Source organism: Neolamprologus multifasciatus, chromosome 18 (genome assembly GCF_963576455.1).
Source record: "Neolamprologus multifasciatus chromosome 18, fNeoMul1.2, whole genome shotgun sequence".
In the NCBI taxonomy this organism is placed as follows: Eukaryota; Metazoa; Chordata; class Actinopteri; order Cichliformes; family Cichlidae; genus Neolamprologus; species Neolamprologus multifasciatus.
Window position 1 is genome coordinate 22,001,665 of NC_140456.1, and position 20,411 is coordinate 22,022,075.

At 40.8% G+C, this 20,411-nt stretch overlaps 1 protein-coding gene across 5 annotated transcripts; it reads right to left on the reverse strand.

Annotated features, from left to right (window-relative positions):
* Positions 1-832: 832 nt before the first annotated feature.
* Positions 833-20,075, reverse strand: stk11 (serine/threonine kinase 11). 5 transcript variants are annotated; one of them, XM_085139538.1, is made up of 11 exons: positions 19,847-20,075; positions 18,148-19,097; positions 11,149-11,232; positions 10,873-10,962; positions 10,427-10,559; positions 10,065-10,201; positions 9,842-9,969; positions 7,174-7,231; positions 6,834-7,027; positions 1,918-2,164; positions 833-1,846 (listed from the first exon to the last, which is right to left on the reverse strand). In XM_085139538.1, exons 2-10 carry the CDS (start codon positions 18,432-18,434, stop codon positions 1,956-1,958), a joined length of 1,320 nt encoding a protein of 439 aa, XP_084995664.1. In that variant the 5' UTR covers positions 18,435-19,097; positions 19,847-20,075; the 3' UTR covers positions 833-1,846; positions 1,918-1,955. The 5 variants fall into 5 exon arrangements, with proteins under 5 accessions (XP_084995664.1, XP_084995663.1, XP_084995662.1 ...); XM_085139537.1 differs by having other exon boundaries at positions 833-1,151; positions 19,847-20,074; XM_085139536.1 differs by having other exon boundaries at positions 833-2,164.
* Positions 20,076-20,411: the final 336 nt, after the last annotated feature.

The window sequence follows — 20,411 nt, forward strand, 5'->3', positions numbered from 1 at the left end:
TCCCTCCCTCACAGTGGTGACTCACCTGCTCTCTGATCTAATCCCAGTGAGGAGCTGATGATGGGCCTGCCTGCGTAAGAGGGGTGGGGTGGGGGGTGGGGGGTGGGGGGAAGGACACCCGCTGAAGTGATCGGCACACAGCAAAGAACATCACTGCATGCCGCCCGCAACCGCAGCATCACCCTGACTACCTAATTGCTGCAGACACGAGAGGAAGATGAGTCTAATATTCCTGTCAGAGCTGTGCGCTCTTTAAAGGACACGTGAAATAAAGGGGGAGGAAAAAATAAAAGGTCATAAACCAATGAGCTGTGTTTATGAAAATATGCTGAACTTAAATTCAAACAGAAAGGATCATCCAACAAAACAGCCTGTTTGGGACATGTTTTATATAAATAATAATTAAAAAATATTCATAGGAAAAAAGAAAAGAAAAAAAACCTAAAAGGGGAGGGAAAAAAATACAAATCTCAAGGCTTCAGTCCGTCAGTGCATCCACATAAAACCAAGAGCTTTCCCTTTCTTCCAGCTCTGTACAGCATGCAGTTTCTATGTCGGTGGTAGCACTACCATAATTATGCTCAGCAGAGGTTTAAATATAGAATTATTCATAACATGTGTGGTTTTTTTTTCCTCTTTAATTTTTTTTTTTACACATCACAATGTGTCTTAAAAACTGCCATTAGGGTTCTGTAAAAACAAAAGGTAGTCAAAGAAACAAGGTGGGTTAAGGAGGGGTGGGTGGGGTAGGTGGAGAGGAGGAGTGGGTAGGTGGGTGGGGGAGTCTGTAACGTCCGGTGCAACACTTGGCTCTCTGAGGAGGATGACAAGATTGAAGAGGAGGGGGGAGGGTTGGGAGAGGGAAAATGATAAGAGAGAACTGGATGAGTTTAGTTGAAAAGGAGCCCAAAATTTTGGAGAAAATAAACACCGTCTTCACAGCCTCAGTCTCAGAGCAGAAAGAACATTTCATGCTGTCCTCCTCCTCCTCGTCGCTAATACCGCATCTTCAAACGACTCTGCAGGCCAGTGGTCCAAGGAGGTTTAGGGAGGGGAGGGGGGCAGGTGAAGGTGTTGGGGGGGCTTAATGTCAGCAGGTTTCTCTCACAACTGTGAGAACTCTGGACACAGGAGGACGAGCACAGATCACCCTGAGGGGACACAGACAACAGAATATTAACGGAAGTCTGACGAGGGTATTGAAAGCCCCTCCCCGTCTTAAAACTAAACACTGTGACAGAATTTTTTTTACAAGACAAGTACTAATTGGCGCCGTTAAGGTGGAAAAGACTCAACCCACAGAGTGAGAAAGAGAGAGACACAAGCATCCCATAGCCCACTTTATCTCAACCAAGGATGAGTCATCGCCTGAACAAATTAATACACAGCATCTCTCCTGCACTGCACCCGTGACAAACAGCCTCACTCCGTGACTGGCTATGTATGTGCTGAAGACAAAAAGAGCAGCTGTGGGCGGTAACTGGAAAAAGAGAGGAGGACAACTTGTTAAATTTATGTGTACGCTTGTAGCAAAAAATCTGCCTCACTCCACGTGAATGAGGGTGACTGATGAACCCTTCAAAGGCAACAGATCTGAACAGAAACAGGAGACGCATCACCGTGGGATAGGTCCAGATGTGTTTTTTTTGTCACTGTATAGGAAAGTGCCCGTGTGTTTGCCAGGGGAATGGTGGTGATCCAGAGTGCTGCTTGCTGAATATCAACACAGACTCTATTCACTCACTCCTCCTCCTCCCTTCCACTGCACTGTCATTCCTCCTACCTTTTATCTGGATCTGCAGCACCTGCTTTCCATAAGGGCTTCTTTATCTTTTCCCACCTTCTACTGTATAACAAAGGTGTCCTTCAGAAGCACAAATTGAGCCACAATTTTCGTGAAGCAGTCTGCACACTCACCAGGTGGGTTGCTGCTGAGGCAGAAAGGGGGAGGAGGGTCATTGCTGTTTGCAGGTGGAGAGCTTGCGGATTTTGCTGGCTGTGGAGACTCCTTTACGTGAGGGGTTGGACGAGGATGAGGATCGGCGTTCGGCTTTGGCCTTGCTGTTCAGAGACCCCCCTTCTGTCCCATTCACACAAACTGGCTTGGCTACAGCTGGACTGTGGTCTGCGTTCCCCTGATCCTGATCTTCTTCGACCACTTGTCCTAAAGACACAAACACACACATACGAGGCTCAAAACAAACCCAATACACCAGTGTTGAGTTCTGCTTTGCTAACCAGCTGTGAGTTTGTAGTATGAGCAGACCCCTGTAGACATTTACCTTGTTTTATCCAACATCAAAGCACCAAAAAACACTCCGACACTCATGTGCGACAAAAACCTTTGTGTTGCGTCAGGCTCTGAATTTCAGCACAAGGAAAGGTCCAGGCTTTCTACTCCAAGTGTTCAAGGAACCAGGAAGTCAAAAGATTAACTTAATTCCAACAGTGACCTTCCTACAAAAACAGGAAAACCACTGATGGTTTAATACAACCATCACAATAAGGCTTATAACACACAGTACTCATTTTTGTTTTAAGACGACTGTACAAAGTATGAAAAAGCGACACTAATGCCGTCCATTAAGGATAATAAAAACCATCCTTTACTTTTAAACCAGTTTCTAGTTTCTTCTTCTCTTTAGGCCTAAAGACGCGATTTTGTAACAGAAGGCATCAAATGTGAATGAGGAGTTTATCAGAGGAGTCTGTTTTGTGATTTTGGCTACATTCACATGTAAAATCAACACTCTTGCTTGTTGTTAGCAGATATACTGCTGGTTTGAATGTGCTATGCTGAGTACATACTGAACTAACCTTGCTTTGTTTTCAAACTGCCTGAGAGAAAGAAGCTAAAATGGACACAAAGCACGGAAGAAAGACTTGCAGATGCACAATGTAGAATATAAAATTCTGTTTTTTGAACAGAAAAGCTTGCAAACATATTATAGTTGACCCACAGAAGAATTTATGAGTTTGCAAAGAGCCAGTTCACTAGATGATATCAAAAATGCCAAAAATAGAAAACAGCCTACTGCATTTTGTCACGCATGACTTGTTTTATCCATTAAAAACAAACAAACAAAACCAGACCTCCCCCACACAAATAAAAAAAGTAATGCATAGGTTTCTATCAAATAACACATATTTTTATGACCTGTAACTGCATGCTGCACATTCATCAGAAACCCTCAACAACCCCCCCCCCCCTTGATAACACAAGAAACCTGAAGCTGTGAGAACTGAAGGGGACTTCAGGCTCATTTCTAATCAATATTTCTATTCTTAGATTCTACTGAAACACTCGCATGAATCACAGCTCACAAATTATCTGTATTTATCGTATACTGGATCATACTGCAAGTGTGTATATATTTTGAGAGGGGAATGCTGAAAATCTAATTTACCAACAGCACCATCAAAATGTCAGGTCAGGTAATGGTGAGAAGTGTGCCACAAACCGAAACCTACAACAACCGGAAATCCACCGGCTGAAAAATAGAAATTAACCTCAGTGTGACCAGTTTATTTCAATACAGACATGTGTGAGTATCTGTGAGTGCAGCAGGCGCCAAGATAAACTTACAGGTTCCCACACAGCACAAACTGCAAGTCTGAGGAGAACATTAAGAGCAGGGACATATATATTTACTGATTACGAGAGAAGAGGTCAAACGAGTAATTTAATTTACCAAACACACCAACATTTTATTCCTGTGAAGCTTCCTGTGAGTGAGAGAGCTTGTGTGTGTGTGTGTGTGAGTGTGTGTGTGTGTGTGTGTGTGTGTGTGTGTGTGTGTGTGTGTGTGTGTGTGTGTGTGTGTGTGTGTGTGTGTGTGTGTGTGTGTGTGTGTGTGTGTGTGTATCCTGGAAACCCATTCAGACTCCCACACTGAAACCATTTCAGCAGGATTATTTTTAGATCGCTTCATTCACATTCTGCAGCTCCATTTGGTTTTTTAATGTGGGGCACCAATTCTAGATATCCGACACCGACTACTGCATTTATTATTACTGGCTGTTGCCTAGCAACAGATAAAGGATTTTAATTTGAGGGGGGGGGGGGTTAAAGGAAGAGTTGGGGTGCAAATTAAATCAAATGAAAAGATGCAGTTAATATCTGCTCTTACCAGAGCCTGTCAACGGTGGGTTGAAGTTTGTACACATATAATTTAAGTGCACCTTGTTCCAGCCCTCTGAACCTTATTTCATGGCAGACATTATGACTTGGCACAGCATGGAGAGGAAATGGGGAATTTAAGATGCCTCGGGTTCATACTGTGTCCCAGGACCTTGCCTAAGTGCAATCAATTGGTCATCCAGACACCTGTGCTGTTCCTTTGGGACAAGCCTGATCCAGACGTCCACATTTCCGCAAAGACCGTGAGGGTAAAGAGCCATCATGCTGTCAGCGTATAAAATGCATGAGAGCAGTATGACGTAGAGATTTTAAGGCTTTTATAAGAACTTTTCATAAGTCTCACTTCTGGAGGAAAAAGGGAATCACGCACAGCACAAAATGTAGTAATGTTTACTATTCAGGGATTTCACAAACGACGAAAAACAAGAAAAGAAAAAAGGGGGGTAAATTAGCAGACGAGCAATGAACCCTCACATTTAGGTCCTGTCATACGCAGGTATTCTGGTAAACTCAGCTTTCATTACAGAGACAGAGCTTTGGGAAAACTCGCTCCTACTGGCTTGTAAAATCAACATTTTGTCTTACATCATAGAAGGTGTGCTCCTATATTTGTTTTGTTTTTGGCAAACTGGACACCATGATATCATTTGTAGGCCTGGCACACATTTCTACATGCGTAAGTGTGGATGTAGGCTTACAGGAAATCAGAGAATTGCAAGTCTATTAATTTATGATTTTTTTTAATTGCTGCTTTCCTAACTTTGTTAACTTTATGACTAAAATAAGTTAAAAGGATACCAACGAATTACTTCTTCCTCCACTCTACTCAGGATCCTTTAATAGGCAGTTTGTCTACTGAGTTCCTCTGAAGAAGAAGAATAACAACAACAACAACAACAACAACAACAACAGTAATAACAGTAACAACAACAACTTTTAACGAGTATTTAACATGTTTTGTCTTCATCAAGGTCGTGTCAGGTAATTTGTAGTCAAGTCAGGTCCCATTCATATTCATACCATTTTAAAACAACATGAACTCACACTGCACTGCAGCTGCACAGGGCCACAACCACGAGACATGACAGAAAATGTTATAAAACAATGCACAGAAATGAAAACCCTGAGACTCACACAATTCCTAAATCGGTGTGGAAATCCTAGGAAATGACAGCAGCTTCCACGATTTGAGTTCACTGATTTGCACAGCCACTCCCAAAAGGAAATCACCAAAAATGAGCACGATGTCAGGCTGAATGACTGAAGTGAAATAAATGATGTGTGATTACCAAGCCACATTAAACACCACATATCTGATCATTTGTGCGCTGACCTTCAAACTGAACCCAAAGCCTTCAGTTTTAGTAACATTAAGACGTGACTGTTTTATTCTTTGCAATATGGGACGGAAAGATTAGCAGTAAGGCCTTTATCAAAACCAACAGTATCTGATAATTGCAAACTGCTGTAACACACTGAATACTTTAAAAGGGCAAGGACTTAATGTGAACTTCGATTTCTATGTGGATGGGATGGAAACAGCAGCGATGATTAAGTATTAATTATTTAGTCACAGGACATCACCTAATATATCTTATCCATACCATTTTACCATTTCCACACAAATCTTTAAAACAACCCATTCTTTCTGAATGTTTGTAAAGGCACAAAGGCTAGGTGCTTGATTTTATACACATGTGACTATAGGACTGAAAACCCCTGAATGCAAGGAGTAAGAGCTCTGGCCCAATACCATTTTCCACATATTGCATTAGCTACTCTGCTTACTTAGCCTCTGGAGGAAACATCCAATTTCTTGTGTATCCTGGATATCGACATTACAGAGAAAATTTAAGACTTGCAATTTTATGCAGTTATTTGGAAATGCGAATTTTAAAAAAGCAAACAAAACCCATGGTTTTGATACTGCAGTGTTTCCATTTTCATTAACTGACCTTCAAAGCCAAAGGAAGGAAGGAAAACTCATTTCTTTCATTAATCATTCACTTTGTGTTATTTATGTGCATTTCTTTAATTTCAGTTCAATGTGAAAGTATTTATTACATTTTGAAGTTTCCTGATTTCTCTTTGCTGCTCTGTCTGTCTGTGTGAGTGAGAGAGAGGAAGGAGTGGTGGAGCACAACACAGAACCCAGCAGCAGAGGAAAGAGGAAGAACAGAAGCATCAATTGGGCTGAAGACAACTCCTCATTACCGTACAGCAAGTGCAATAAAAGCTTCCCAACAAGTGCTCCAAAGAGAGACAGACACTAACAAACCCCAGATATCTTAAGCCTGAGTACTGGCTGACACTCTGTCCTCACGTGAATTTTCAGTAGTTCAGCTGTAATTTTGTGTCAGAGTTTAAATTACACCTCGTAGAGGCAGAGTAACAATTATGAAATGTCCAATTTTCTTCAATACAACAAACTAAAACAATGACACAAAACTAAATGGAGGAGTAAAGCAGTGAACCCAGGGCAAACTGTCTCGGATTTCAGCAAATGCATTTCCCCTTTTTGCTCTTCACATTGACCGTATCCCTGCATGCAACCAAAGCCTGCTCAGACCTGACTGTAAACAGAACTAAGACAACCAAAAACCTTTCCTTGCTGACAGATTCTGCATATAGCATATCTGCTTATGGAGAGCACCCAACTCAAATCATAAGAATTATCTAAGCCCACTCTTACCTGGCACTGTGAAGTCCTGAGTGTATATGATCTCATCCTCCCCATCATAGAGCTCGTCATCATCCTCCTCTGTGTAGCCATGCAGATCTTCTAGATAGGGCACCACCGTCATACTCCGCCAAGGGTCCCTGCTCTCTGCGCTGGCAGGGATGGGTACAGGAGGCTCAGATGGAGGGTGTTTCTTCCGCACCCAGCTGGTAGGGTTATAAGGAGGACGGATGGTGGGGGGGAAAGGGCATGTAGATAACAGATCAGTCTTTTATTTTTAGTGTAGAGTATAATTTTCCAAACACCTGATAATTCTTATGCTTAGTCACAGAAATACAATCAAAATACTCACTTGTGTTGCCTTATGTTTTGTATGGAAAACCTCTTCACAGGATCGTACTCAAGCATGCCTAGATAGGGGGAAAAAAAGAAAGAAAAGAAAACAAACACAATGTCAAGGTGAATTTAATCACGATGATCCTGAACAATTTCCTCCACTCATATCTGTTTCCATGGAGCATTTAACAAACTGCTGGGAGGCCACAGCAATGTGGGGAAGGTGAACAGCAGCCAGGAACCTCATTCAAGAACATCAATTAATGACAGTGATAATCTTATTAATCATTGTATGTCAAAGCATCCTGCATAGCTTAAGAAGTCAATGAAGTACAGTAGAGAGAGGGAAAAAAAGGACTGAGCAACAGCTGTAACAATGTAATGAAGATTTTGTATCTCAATTATCACAATGTGGGCTGAATCTGTGGGAAAAGCGCAGTGTCAGTGTGATAGAGTAGAAGTGATGCAGTGCCTCTCCTACTAATGTAATTGTTTCCTAGTAGGCAGAAAACAGGAGTGTGCAGAGTGCTGATAGTAGTGCTGCGCTGGCTGAAAGACACCTTTTCGTGGCTTATTTTAGGCGATGTAATTATGGACCGACTATTTCTCAGGTGCTGCGTCATCACACACACAGACGTCATACCAACGACGGGGGACTGAAGCCCAGTATGTTTTTCAGAAGAAACAAAAATCAGGGAGTTCTTTTTTCTCTTCATTGTTAAACATTTGATTCCTTTTGACAGAAGAAAAAAAATGTTTAAATTGCCTCCATTTGACCCAGAATCATTTTACAGGTATAAGCCCCAGCACTTATTCCAGTACCCGGTGCTTTTATTTCCATAAAAGGACAAAGAGAGCAAAGCTGGATAATATGCTGAAATACAACTTAGCATTCAGCCTTCATTGAAGGATTTCATTAGTTAGTACAAACATAATCTTCCCAACATTATTCTTGGATTTTATAGGCAGTGAGTTTGGGCTCTTGTAATCAATTCTTTTTCTGTTCCTTCTTTTTTCCCCCTCCTTTCTTTCCTCTTTTTTTAAAAAAAATATTTGTTTTTAACTGAAGGACTCTTGACTTTTTTTTTTTTTAAACAAGGGGCAAAAGCATTGCAGTATTTCACTCGGGAAAAGCAATGCCTGACTGTGAAGTGCTTAGTATTCTGCTGCTGGCTCCAGATCAATGGAAACTACGTCAACAGCTGGAGGGATTTCTACAGTTTGGTGGAAGCCTGGCATGCTGAGAAGCCACAGTGACTTCCAGTGTCACAGCACCACCTACTGGGTGCACACAGAAAAGATCACAGTAAAACTGCTTGACATTTGAGTGATTTATTACACACTAGACTGCTGGTTTTTCTATCCTATATTCTCCTGTTCACCAATCCTAGCAGTCTAGAGGATGTTTTCATATATGATTAATAAGCATGACAAAAACATCTACTGTTAACGCTGTGATCTTTAATGGATTCATTGTGCCCTGAACTATAAATCCACTGCCTTTTATTTCAGCCTACACCTAAAGACTGACAGGCATAAAGGACTGAAAATAAATGACAGTTTTTTAAAGTGTGACTCATGTTGCATTTCATGAAAACTGAGCTAAATCTAAGATAATGTATAGAAAACAAAAAATGTAGTTTTGTATAAGGAGGGAAGCAACCTAAGAAACAAAATAATATATAAACCTGATGCATGCCTCATCTTGCAAACCATCTGGTTGTCCTCAGTGGACAGCGGTTACAGCAAAACACCTGACTGCTAGGTGGTTAGTTTCGGTTTTGTGATGACGTTCAACAGCTGCAAGTAATTTTAATTTTAGAAGGGGGCACACTATCTGAGATTTTAAACAAACATGTATAGCAAACTTAATGTGTCACAAGTAACAGCCAGTTTTGTATCTTTACTTTGCAGCTCCTCTTACATGTCTCAAATGGTCAAAAATGGTTGGATCCATGCATTGGATTTGGCACCGTTTTTACACTGGATGCTCTTCCTAAAGCAATCTCTATTTATCCGGGCTTGGGTCTGGCACAGAGAGTACACTGGTCTGCGTCTCCTCCTGAGCTCAAATAAGGGATCTTTCATGTGTTAACCACTTCATCGTAAAGCCACAGATTGTTGAGAATAATAGGGTCTTCATAGGAATCAGTAAACAAGGTACATTAAAAAGGTTATATATATTTTTTTGAAGTACATGTACATAGAAGCTTCCCGTGCACTCGGCACATATACATATGATGATCAAATTGGCCCATACTTTTACAAGCATATTGGAGTCACTGCAGCCACTGTTGCCGTTATGCTACCTACAGGTGAACAAGTGAAACTTACAAACCCAAACCCTTCTAACAGTACATGTTTCGATTGTTACCAGTGAAAAGCTGCAGAATTAAAGCAGTTCGAAATCAATTATTCTTTTTGATAGGCACTGTATATTGGCACCTCTAAAATACTAAGAACACCTATCAATAGCTGTGAATATGGTAATATTTCCAGTCCAACAAACACTCAATGCTGACTTTTCACTTTTTTTTTTTAATCTGTGTGCACACAGGGAATGAAACACCACTCTCAGGTGCTGTTCAGCATTTGCAAGGAGGCGACAGACCACTGAATTGGCAAAACAAAATGCCAAAATTCATGCAGAAAATATAAACACTTTGGCTGCGAACAACACCAACCTCGCAGCAGGTCCGACAGGAGAGGTCCACACTCCTCAGGAATAGTGTACTCTCCTTTTCCAATGTTCTCAAATAGCTTATAGATGTTGTCCCCCTCAAATGGATACAGACTTGTTGTAATGTTGTATCTGATTGAAAGGAAGCAAGAGTCAAGAAGAGTCAAGGACAGAATTTAGAGCTTTATGTGGATAAATGTATGACAAGTACGCAGAGTGCCGCTCACAGTGTTACTCCAGCAGACCAAATGTCCACTTTAAACCCTGAAAAGGTGTCCAGTCCATTGGCAATTTCTGGAGGCTGAAAGGCTGGAGAGCCCTGACTAGTACGACACGTGTCATCCTCTGCAAATGGGTGAAGGGCCTGAGGAAAAACAGCAAGTAATAAATAGATTATTTTTTGTTCCTGTATGCATTTCAATGCAAATAATTATAAACTTAACACCTTTAAAGCACCAACATAAGGAACAAACACAAGCACAAGGAATTAAAGTCATACACAAGTCTATACAAAGAAATGGCAGCCCTTTTCTTCTAATCAAGAGTAAGAATTCAGAGAGTTTACGGAACTCTGGCAGGCGATGCTTACCTCTGCTACTCCCAGGTCGGAGATTTTAAGCGAGCCGTCTGTGGTCAGCAGCAGATTCCCTGGTTTAATGTCTTTGTGAACTATTCCCTGGCTGTGCAAATATTCAAGGCCATCTAAGAGTTGGCAAAAGTACCTACAAGAAGCATCAACCAGAGGGAATTTATGGACACATTTAAAACCAGCCAAAGTCAATCACAGTAGAAGAAACTTAAAAAATAATATATTTCTGTGGTTAGATAAAGCTGCATCACATTTTGCTTCAGCGGCTTTCCAGCAGTGACCCGATATTCACACAGTCTACGGTCAGTAATTTTAACGGTAGAGGCCCTGAAGTCTCCGATCTAAACTTAGGTTTGGAGCAGCGGCTGCAGAGAGGCTCAGACTAAATATAGCAGAGAGACTCAGGGATAGAGGGGGCAGAGAGGAGAAGTAAGAGGAAGACTTACCCGTGAGCTTGAAATACTGGAAACCTTTTCTCTGGGACGCTATCCAGCATTTCTTGCATCCCACAAACGCAATACTCCATCACCATATACGTAAGTCAGGAGTCAAGAGAATTTACCAAACAAACACATTCTTTACAATTACGATCCAACTATAAATCGGGAAAGGTGCAGAACATAAATAGAACTTGGGTACAGAAAGAACCAACGGTAAAATAGACCGTCTATAATAATTAATGTCAAAAATCAAGATATGCTTATTCAGTAGGTAAAAGATATATTTTCTGCTTCTCTTCATTGTAGAGAACGTCCACCAACTGAATGACATTCTTGTGTTGGAGTCTTCTTAGCAGCTGAATCTCCCTATAAATGAACATACAGAGAAAAGACATGAAAATGCATCCACTTGCTTACTTAATGAGAGACATTTTCTACTAGTATCATTTTCTACTGGGCCATGTTAGCTGCATAATGTAGGTTAAAGGCTGGGTACCGTACATCTGCACACTGGCTTCAGTAAGTGACTGTTCAGCATGGCGACAAATGTATTATTAGTTTCATTACTTTCTAATAACCTGCTAAACAATGCGAGAACAGGTGAAAAATCTAGTTGTTTCACTACATAATGCGTAACAGGTTTATGAGTTACTCTATACAGACAGTCAAATTTAAATTCATCATGTGATTTAGTTCTTAATGAAAAACAAAGTCAGCACATTGAATTAAGAGAAAACACATTTAAGACCGACTAATAGAAGAGGATGAGCAGAGTTGCAAGGACACTATATTAACAGACTTCATGTTATCAGCTGAAACTGGCTTCTGATGGTCATGGGTAACAGTGCCGTCTGACATTTACTGCTACTAACTTTAACAGAACACCATGCAGAAAAGGACACTTGGTGAAATATAGAGTTGCTGTCATCACAGTTTGCCCAGCAGAGCGGCTAAAGCCCTGATATTTACAATGCTCAGTATAGGCTGAAGCACCAGCAGCAGAGCAGATACAGTTAGGCTTTTTTTTGGACAGTGGCACATTTTTCTTTGCAGCTATGACTATGTAACTGGGATTATGAATAAAATGAATAATAAAAACAATGAAAATTTCTATAATTTTCAAACTATTAGTGCCTGCTAAACAATGGATTGTTAAATTCTGACATGTGTCATACAGTTCGATTGTTTGTTAATGAGACCCTAACAAATATGCACCCACCAAAAACAGTGCAGCAGTAGCAACTCCATTCTTACTATAAAGACAGATAACCTGACAGTTTACTTCGCTGCCCAAAGAGGAGATGTTCAAATCACCAGCATGGCAAAACCCCTGGAGACTGAACATTAATCAGCAAGCCATGAAAGGGAACGCTAATGAATCTGGATCGTAAGAGGGAAAAAAGCACAAACCACAGATTTTCCAGAGGTAATATCCAGATGATCACACAGGAAATATTGAGGGCTTGCTTTACAATTACAGGAAGGAATCTAAAATCAAGTATCATTTTGTATTTTTGCACATTTAACTGAGCATCACGATATATTATTTGCACTCATAACAAGACAACTTGTATTGGTTATAATCGAAGCAGTTAGCATAACTATGAATGAAATGCTGCTTACTTCTCTGTAATATTTTGTCATATATAGTGAAGACCGGTTTGTTTAACTGCCATTTATGTTTCATAATGCAGTAGAGGTAAACAGGGTAAAAAAAAAAAAAAAAAAGGTTTTGATTGTTGAATAAGATTCTCCGCCTGCTTCCTTTGATACTAAATGTGATTTACTGCATCACACAACAACAAGTCAAAGCCATAAAGGAGGGCTGCCTAAAATAAATAAAACTCTTCAGTCCCTTCAGAGCTGAGACATCATCTGTGCTCTCACAAAATACACACTTCAGAGCTTTTCTGGCCGTCGTCACCCTGCAGTGTATGAGCTGCGTCAGTCCTTCGTCTTAAACACAACCCCCCCCTACAGACAAATGATATTCAGGGGCTAGTCAGCCTCTCGCTTTCACACACAGACACACAAGCGGTTACTGCTGCATCACTGCACTGGCAGAAAGACTACAAAGCTCACCCACATGTAGAACAGAGCAACATTAAAATATCGAGTCTGAAACTGGTTACTAAATGATGTACAGATGATGTGTGAACTGTAGGAAATCACAGTGCATTAATAACAGAGCTCATTTCCATAAAAAGTGAATCATGAAATGGAGGCAGGGCTGTTGCTTAAGGCACACTGACTGCTGCAGTCCATCCACAGTCTGAGTTCAAATGTGCACTGATGGACCTCGTGCATTCGAGGCCTGCAATCCGCAGAGCTTAGTGATATGGCAGTGACTCAGGCACACAGCACCAACATAAACAGCTGATCAAAATCTGCATCTCCACTGTGCGTGCCCGTGTGTGTGTGAGCCTGTCATTCCAAACGTGGGAAGGGCATTCTTGGCATGTTACCATAGGAACAGAAGTAGCATTGCTCAATCAAAGCAAGCATAAGCATGCTTGTCCCTATAGCAACACTTTAAAAGCAGGAAGTGTTAGGCACACAGGAATGCTCAACAGTGGCTGAATAGAGAGGCTGGGGGCTACTATGACACCCAAGCACAGACAGGCTTTCACAGACTCGGGAATACAGCTTCCTAAGGCTGGAAAACGTAAGGCAAACACCAAGTGGGAGGGGTGTACAAGAAGAAAAAGTACAAGGGGGAAAAAGCAAAGGGAAAACAATTTCACACATCAAGAGACACTGCTATGGCCCCATTAACAAAGAGACAGAACCATGTACTATTGCAGCCTATAAATATAACCAAAGAAATCTAAAATAAGAAAGTGAGAACTGGCTTTAGATGAGCTACCTTGTAACTCAGGAAAAGATACCCCAGCATGCAAAGAAAGCAGTTGAGACTGATAAAGACCTGCTTCGTGAAGCTGTGTGATATTCTAACACACCTGTTCAATCTGAAGCTCTCAAGGCTGTGGAAAATGCCTTGCTTGGTTCCCGTTCCAAAAAGTCATCTCACCAACCACAATGACTACAGACCTGTAATGGTCCCCTCACATGTCATTAAGGGTGTTTTCACACCTATAGCTTGTTTACTCTGGTCTCAAACAGTTGATAAGCTTGTAAACTGTAGCTTTTCCTTGTGGTTTGGTTTCACACACAGAAAAATTCTGTGTGAACCAACCTGCGTAACTACAAACCCTTTATAAGGAATTCACATCGTTTAGCTGTTGGATGTATAGTCTTACGTTTGTGTAGAAGCTGCTGTGTAATTTCCTGCAAATAATTAATAAAGGATCTAACTATTTATCTAAAAAATAATGTGGTGCAAGGGTTTAGACATTTTAACAGATCTTAGCTCTTGGATAACTTTTACCAAGGTCTATGAGCTTAATTAGCATGCCGGGGGTATTACTTGTTCACATTTAGGTCCAGAATATACTCTATTCTGGACACAGACAGCTGAAGACCTGACGGCTGATGGCTCATACTTCTTTTTAAGTTTCCTTTAAGTCCACTGCCTGGGGCGCTCGTGGCTCAAGAGTTGGGAGTTCGCCTTGTAATCGGAACGTTGCTGGTTCGAGCCACGGCTTGGACAGTCTCGGTCGTTGTGTCCTTGGGCAAGACACTTCACCCGTTGCCTACTGGTGGTGGTCAGAGGGCCCGGTGGCGCCAGTGTCCGGCAGCCTCACCTGTGTCAGTGCGTCCCAGGGTGGCTGTGGCTACAATGTAGCTTGCCATCACCAGTGTGTAAATGTGTGTATGGATGGATGACTGGATGTGTTAAAGCGCTTTGGGGTCCTTAGGGACTAGTAAAGCGCTATACAAATACAGGCCTTTTACCATTTAGTCTGTGCATTGTAATGAAAACTCCCAGCTGACAAGTCTGCATGGTCACAAAACAAACACCTCAGAAAGAGGAAAGATCTGAAAGACCAAGAAAACGCTTAAAAACAACTTATTGTAGGATTGCTAATTAGGCTAATCAAAAGCTGTGTTAGACCTTCAGAAAACCTAGATAAAGTAGTGGTGTACTTGAACAAATGTGACCTTCATGGAAGAGTCATCAAAAGAAAACATTTCCTGTGACCTCAACATGAAACTCAGCAGAAGTTTGAAAATGAAATAAACAAGCCTGATGTATTTTGGAAACAAGTCCTGTGAACTGATGAAGTTAAACCAGACCGTTTGTAGTGCAAAGGGCAAAGGTACTTGTGGAGGAAAAGCGCTGAACATTTTTATGACACGAACCCTTCACCCACTGCTTAGTTTGGTGGCAGACGATGGCCATGGAGAATATTTTCCTGGCAATAAAAACAATGAATTCTATGAAATACCACCAAACTTCTAGAAGGAAACAACACACCATGTATAAGGCAGCTGAAGATAAATAGGGGAGACCTTATACACCGTGGATTACAACAGGAACTGCAAGATTAAGGTTTGGACATGGTGCTCACAGATGCCCAAAAAACCAAACCAAAACAAAAACAAACCCCGCAAAACAAAACAAGCATGGATATTAAACTAACTCTGCATGCAAGAAAGCTGATAAATCTCACATAACTGGAAGCCTTTTGCAGGAAAATTTTGCAAAAATCTCTCTAACAGCATTCTAAACACTCAAAAAAAACCCCAAACTTTAAGTTGTAATACTAGCCTGAGAAGATGTTACAAAGTACTGACTGTGTATCTATTTTTATAAGATTTGCACATGTGGACAAACCGGTTTTCACCATTCTGCTTTGAACAAACTTTTCAAAGTTTATCAGGGGAGACAGGCCACAGACTTGGGACTGGACTCAGGCCTGGACGTGACCACTCAAAAAAAACCTTAAAAAATGAGTCAGTGTCTTAGTAGAAAATAAATGTCTCACAAGTTACATTTATTTTGCCAACAGTTGGTTTTCTAAGGATTTCTCATTTTGCATTTTCATTTTAACCTCTACCGTCACTTCTGGTCAGCTTGTGTGTTTTGTTTTGTTTTTTCCCCCCAGCCATCATTGACTTAGTGACCTTTACACAAGGACTTCCTTTTTATCCCTTACCCTAGTGAGATACTGAAACTCTAAAACGCTCTTGTAACATTTTCCTTATCGGGACTTTTACGTAACACTGAAGATTTGCACACAATACTTTTTTATGATGATTTTCTTCCTCCAGAAAATCAACACCAGTAACTGGACTTTGCATTTGTAGGTGTATTTAATTTGTTGTACTTTGATTACAAGTCACAAGCGCTAATTACCAACACTACACCCCAGAGCCAGTAATGGGGTAGGGAATGCTAATTTATTGTTTTCTGGTTCTCTGCTGACATTAAAACAGACTTTGTCTTAGTGGTGTTGTCAAATATTCCCACTCATATCATCGAAGACTCAACAGTGCAAAATAATAAATAAAAATCGAGCCGAAATAAATAAGTATTAACAACATTGAGGTGAACAGTGATAAATGGTGAATTGAGCTGATTGCATTCTCAAACTGCATCTTAGTGCAAAGGCAGCACTACGAGTGAACAGAGCCAGTGCAGATACTAATAGCTGAGACTACAGCTGCTGCAAGGCTCTAAAATGCAGTTTTAGATTTTAAAGCACAGTTTTCTAGGACAAAATTTGCGTTAGATAAAACATGGCATTGCAATACCAACAAAATGATTCTAACTGAGCTTACGGGCTTTTCATTGCTCTGCTGCTGTTGTGACTTTGGCCTAAAAAAAAAAAAAAACAAAGACAAAAAAAACCCCAAACAAACAAACAAAAAAAAACCCCACATTATCTTGCAGCTTCTTTCTGTCTGGGTGAACTTGCTCTGACAGTTTTCTAAGGCTTACTCTATAATTAGCACAGGCCCAAGGCGAAAGGCTGGAGTGATATTTAATAATACTGCTGTGATTAAAACTACCGATGCTCATCAAGAAATGTGGGATGCAAAAAAAGAAAAAAAAGAAAAGAAAAAAAGAATACACAGACATGACAGCTAAATCAAAGAGGCAGTGAGACAAAGGAAACAGAGCCCCAAGAACAGAAAACAATTACACAGTTACTAGAAAACCATCTACTACTCACAAACAAAAACAAAACACGTTACTGCTTTGTATAAGTAATATTTGATGACATATTCTTTTCCTCTGTGTTGTGGACACATGTTGTGTTGTTCCTTGTTGTGTTGTGTAGATGCATTGGAATTAAATAACCGCTTTATCAATTGGATAAGTGAAGATCTGAGCTGAAGACACTCCCCCCCCCCCCCCCCCCCTCACAGGGGGGGATCGCGAACAAAAAACTAAGCATTAACAGAGTACGTTGATGAAAGTAATCAGGTTTCATGTTTATGTGACTACTGCAAAAAGCTGACAATGACCTATTGATGTGCATCTAAAAATCGCTGAATGCAGCATCCTCATGCAGCCTTTCGCTGTCTCCTTCACATTTTAGCAAAATACACAACCATTTCCTGCAGTTTTTTTCCTATTAGATAAGAACAGATCCACACATTTGTGCATCGCTAATCAATCACTCTTCTCTTTTTTATGGCTAGGTGTAGAAAGTCATCATTTAGGCCAGATCTGCAAGTTGGCCTTGCATCTACGGATGGTGTTTGGCATATGTGTGTGTGCGCCAGCTTTGACTGGGAGGTACCATTATGCAGCGACACAAATGCTATTGATATTACCAATATAATTCTACTCTTGTTGACTTTGTTCATATAAATGACAGATGGATTACCCACCGCAATGATCAACAACTCTTACATTTCAATGGCTGCACAAGCACAACCTCACTCTCAGGACTCGAGAGTGATGCTGACAATGTAAAATTATCTTTGCTATGTCAATTGCTGGACAGATTTGGCTTTGTTAAGTGAGAAAAATAACAGTGTGTATTGAAATTAAATGTCTCAAACATATTACAGTATTCTGGTGTTTGGATTGAAACTAAGGCTTTGTGTCTGCCTTTTCCCCTTATCAGTTATGATCGGTAGGTTTCAAGTACAGTATCAGGTTTTTCATTTTAAAAATACAAATTAGGAGTTGTACATGTTTTGGAAAGGGAGCTGCATTTTTTTAAAGGCTATGGCACACATTAAAACTCATAAGAAACTGATTTTACTGTTGGCAGGCTAAATTAATTTTCTGTGTAGTGACTAAAATTAATTATATTTTGATCATACACTGCAGGCATGCCACCTAGTTTTACCTAGTACAACCAACTAAAAAGACCTTTCAAGATGTGAAACAAGATAAAACACAAATTGGGAAACACTCACTTTTTCACATTGGCTTCTCCATTGGGAATCCTCCTAAGCTTCTTCTTCTTCAGTATCTTGACAGCCCTGCGACAAAGAGTCTCTGAGTCCAGCATTTCTTTCACCTTGCCATAAGATCCTTCCCCGAGTAGATCCCCCATCAAGTACTTTCCTATCAGCTTTGCCCTCTTCCTCCGAGGCTGGTAGATCACCTCTGTAGAGTCAATGCGGTGAATAAAAGTATCCATCTCCATCAGTTCATTTTCATTTAGATAGTCAGACAGGTGAGGCAACTCGCTGGCACTCATGATTGACAGCTTGTACTTCCAGTGAAGGAAACGGTTTGCAAATAGCTATGACTGCTGCTGTGAAGTAACCCACTGGTAACTTTTCAGCACAGAGGTGAGTATTTTAATTCTGCAGGATGAGTTACAAAATACTGAACATTGGAGAGGGAGTAATCAGGCCTGAGAGTTAAGGGGAGGAGGTGGGTGATCAAGCCCAATTTGTAAACTTTTTCACTCAAGAGGGGCAAAAAGGGGCTAAAAACCCTTGGAGTCCAGTACCGAGTTAGTGCTTTATACTGTGCATTTTTAACTACATCTACAACAAGTGCGGTTGAACAGAACCTGAAAAAAAAGAAAAAGCGATACTACAACGTTTTTCTTCTCTTTCACCAATCACCTCAGAATTAATACCCTACAGTCTTAAGCAGAGGTAACCAGTCTTGATTCAAGGCCACGCAGCACGGCATTTCTGTCAAGGGTCCATGCTGGATATCAGAGTTTTCTCAGAGTACATAAGTGTTTACAGCTGGATTGGATCCAAGCACAGATCTACAGTCAGAACATGCAGCAGTATCAGTCCAATCTCTGCTATCAGTGGGGCTCCTGGAGATCGACTCCAATGTCCAATGTGTTGAACTGTCCTCAGGTGTCCTCCATGTCACCGCGGTTTTTACTGCCCGGTGCCTGAAAATATGAGTAATTTAAACATTACTAAAAACATACACATAAGTTAGCCATCTTTGGTAAACAATCGACAACACATCAACACCTAACCACCTTGAAATCCCGTGGTCAAAAAACAAAACTCACCAGGTTATTCTTTCTATATGCAAACATAACAACCTCATATATGTAAGGATTGTAGCTTACAAGTTCTTAAGCCGGAATAAATATTTTAAGTGTCAACTGTTGGCTAGCTGGTAAGCTAGTGCAGCAAGTCTGCTTGAATGAACTAGCCTGAAATGCCACTTTGCGGTCCGTCGGGAAGCACACATTCAGCAAGCACAGTAGGTTTCATCTCAGAGACATGCTTAAAAACAACAGATAGCAATTTAATTTGACAGTGAACTGACAGAGAACAGCTGGTAGGTGGGGGATAACCGAAACGTCGTCATCCAGCTGGAGCTAACGGTGGCTGTGCACCTCCAGTACTAGCTAGCCAACTTTGCCTGACGTTTGTATTTAGCGTTAGCCAACTTCACCTCCTTTACCGGTGGAAGCGGAGGCAATAATGGGGACACACATTGTTCTCTAAAGACAAAGCATTACGCTGAGCCGACAGCAGAGACACCATCTTCAACATCTTCTACACTCAGAAGAAACGCACCAGATAAATTCAGCTAACGCAAGCTAACCGGAGTTGCGTTGGATGCCAATGTAAATAGCGAGCTAGCTGGTTAACAAGCTAACTAACTCCCGGTACCGGGTCTCACCTAGATCCAAATGAACCTCCTTTTCGCTGCAGGGTTTGTCCTCTGTTGTGAGTCCGTCCCCAGTGAATAAATTATTTAACTTTAGTCTGACAAAATCTCAGTGATATATTTTTTTCCCCTGACTCTTCGTGTTACTCTTGCTTCTCAGGTTGTCGCCATCTTGTTTACCTACCCCCCCTACTCGCAGGGACAGCCCATAGGTTAATGCGTCAAATCAAAGTTTCCCCCCCCCCCCAAACAATGTAGAGGAATGTCAACAACAGGGGAGTTTAATACACCAACTGTAATCTTTCTCATTTCACTTTTAATAAGGGATTTTACCCCATTGTTATCTGTGATCATTTATATTTCCCAGGAGGAGAGAGTATATTCTCGGCAAATGTAGTTCATTTTTCTCAAGCACTGATTACAAGAAAGAGAAATTGTTAACTGAGACAATTAATTAACCAATTAAATATCAAATTATTCCAACTAAAAAATGTCAATCATTACTTGTTTTATCTTCTCAAATGTCAGGATTTATTTGCCTTCAAGATAAATATTTTTTTAAGTATACTGTCAAAAG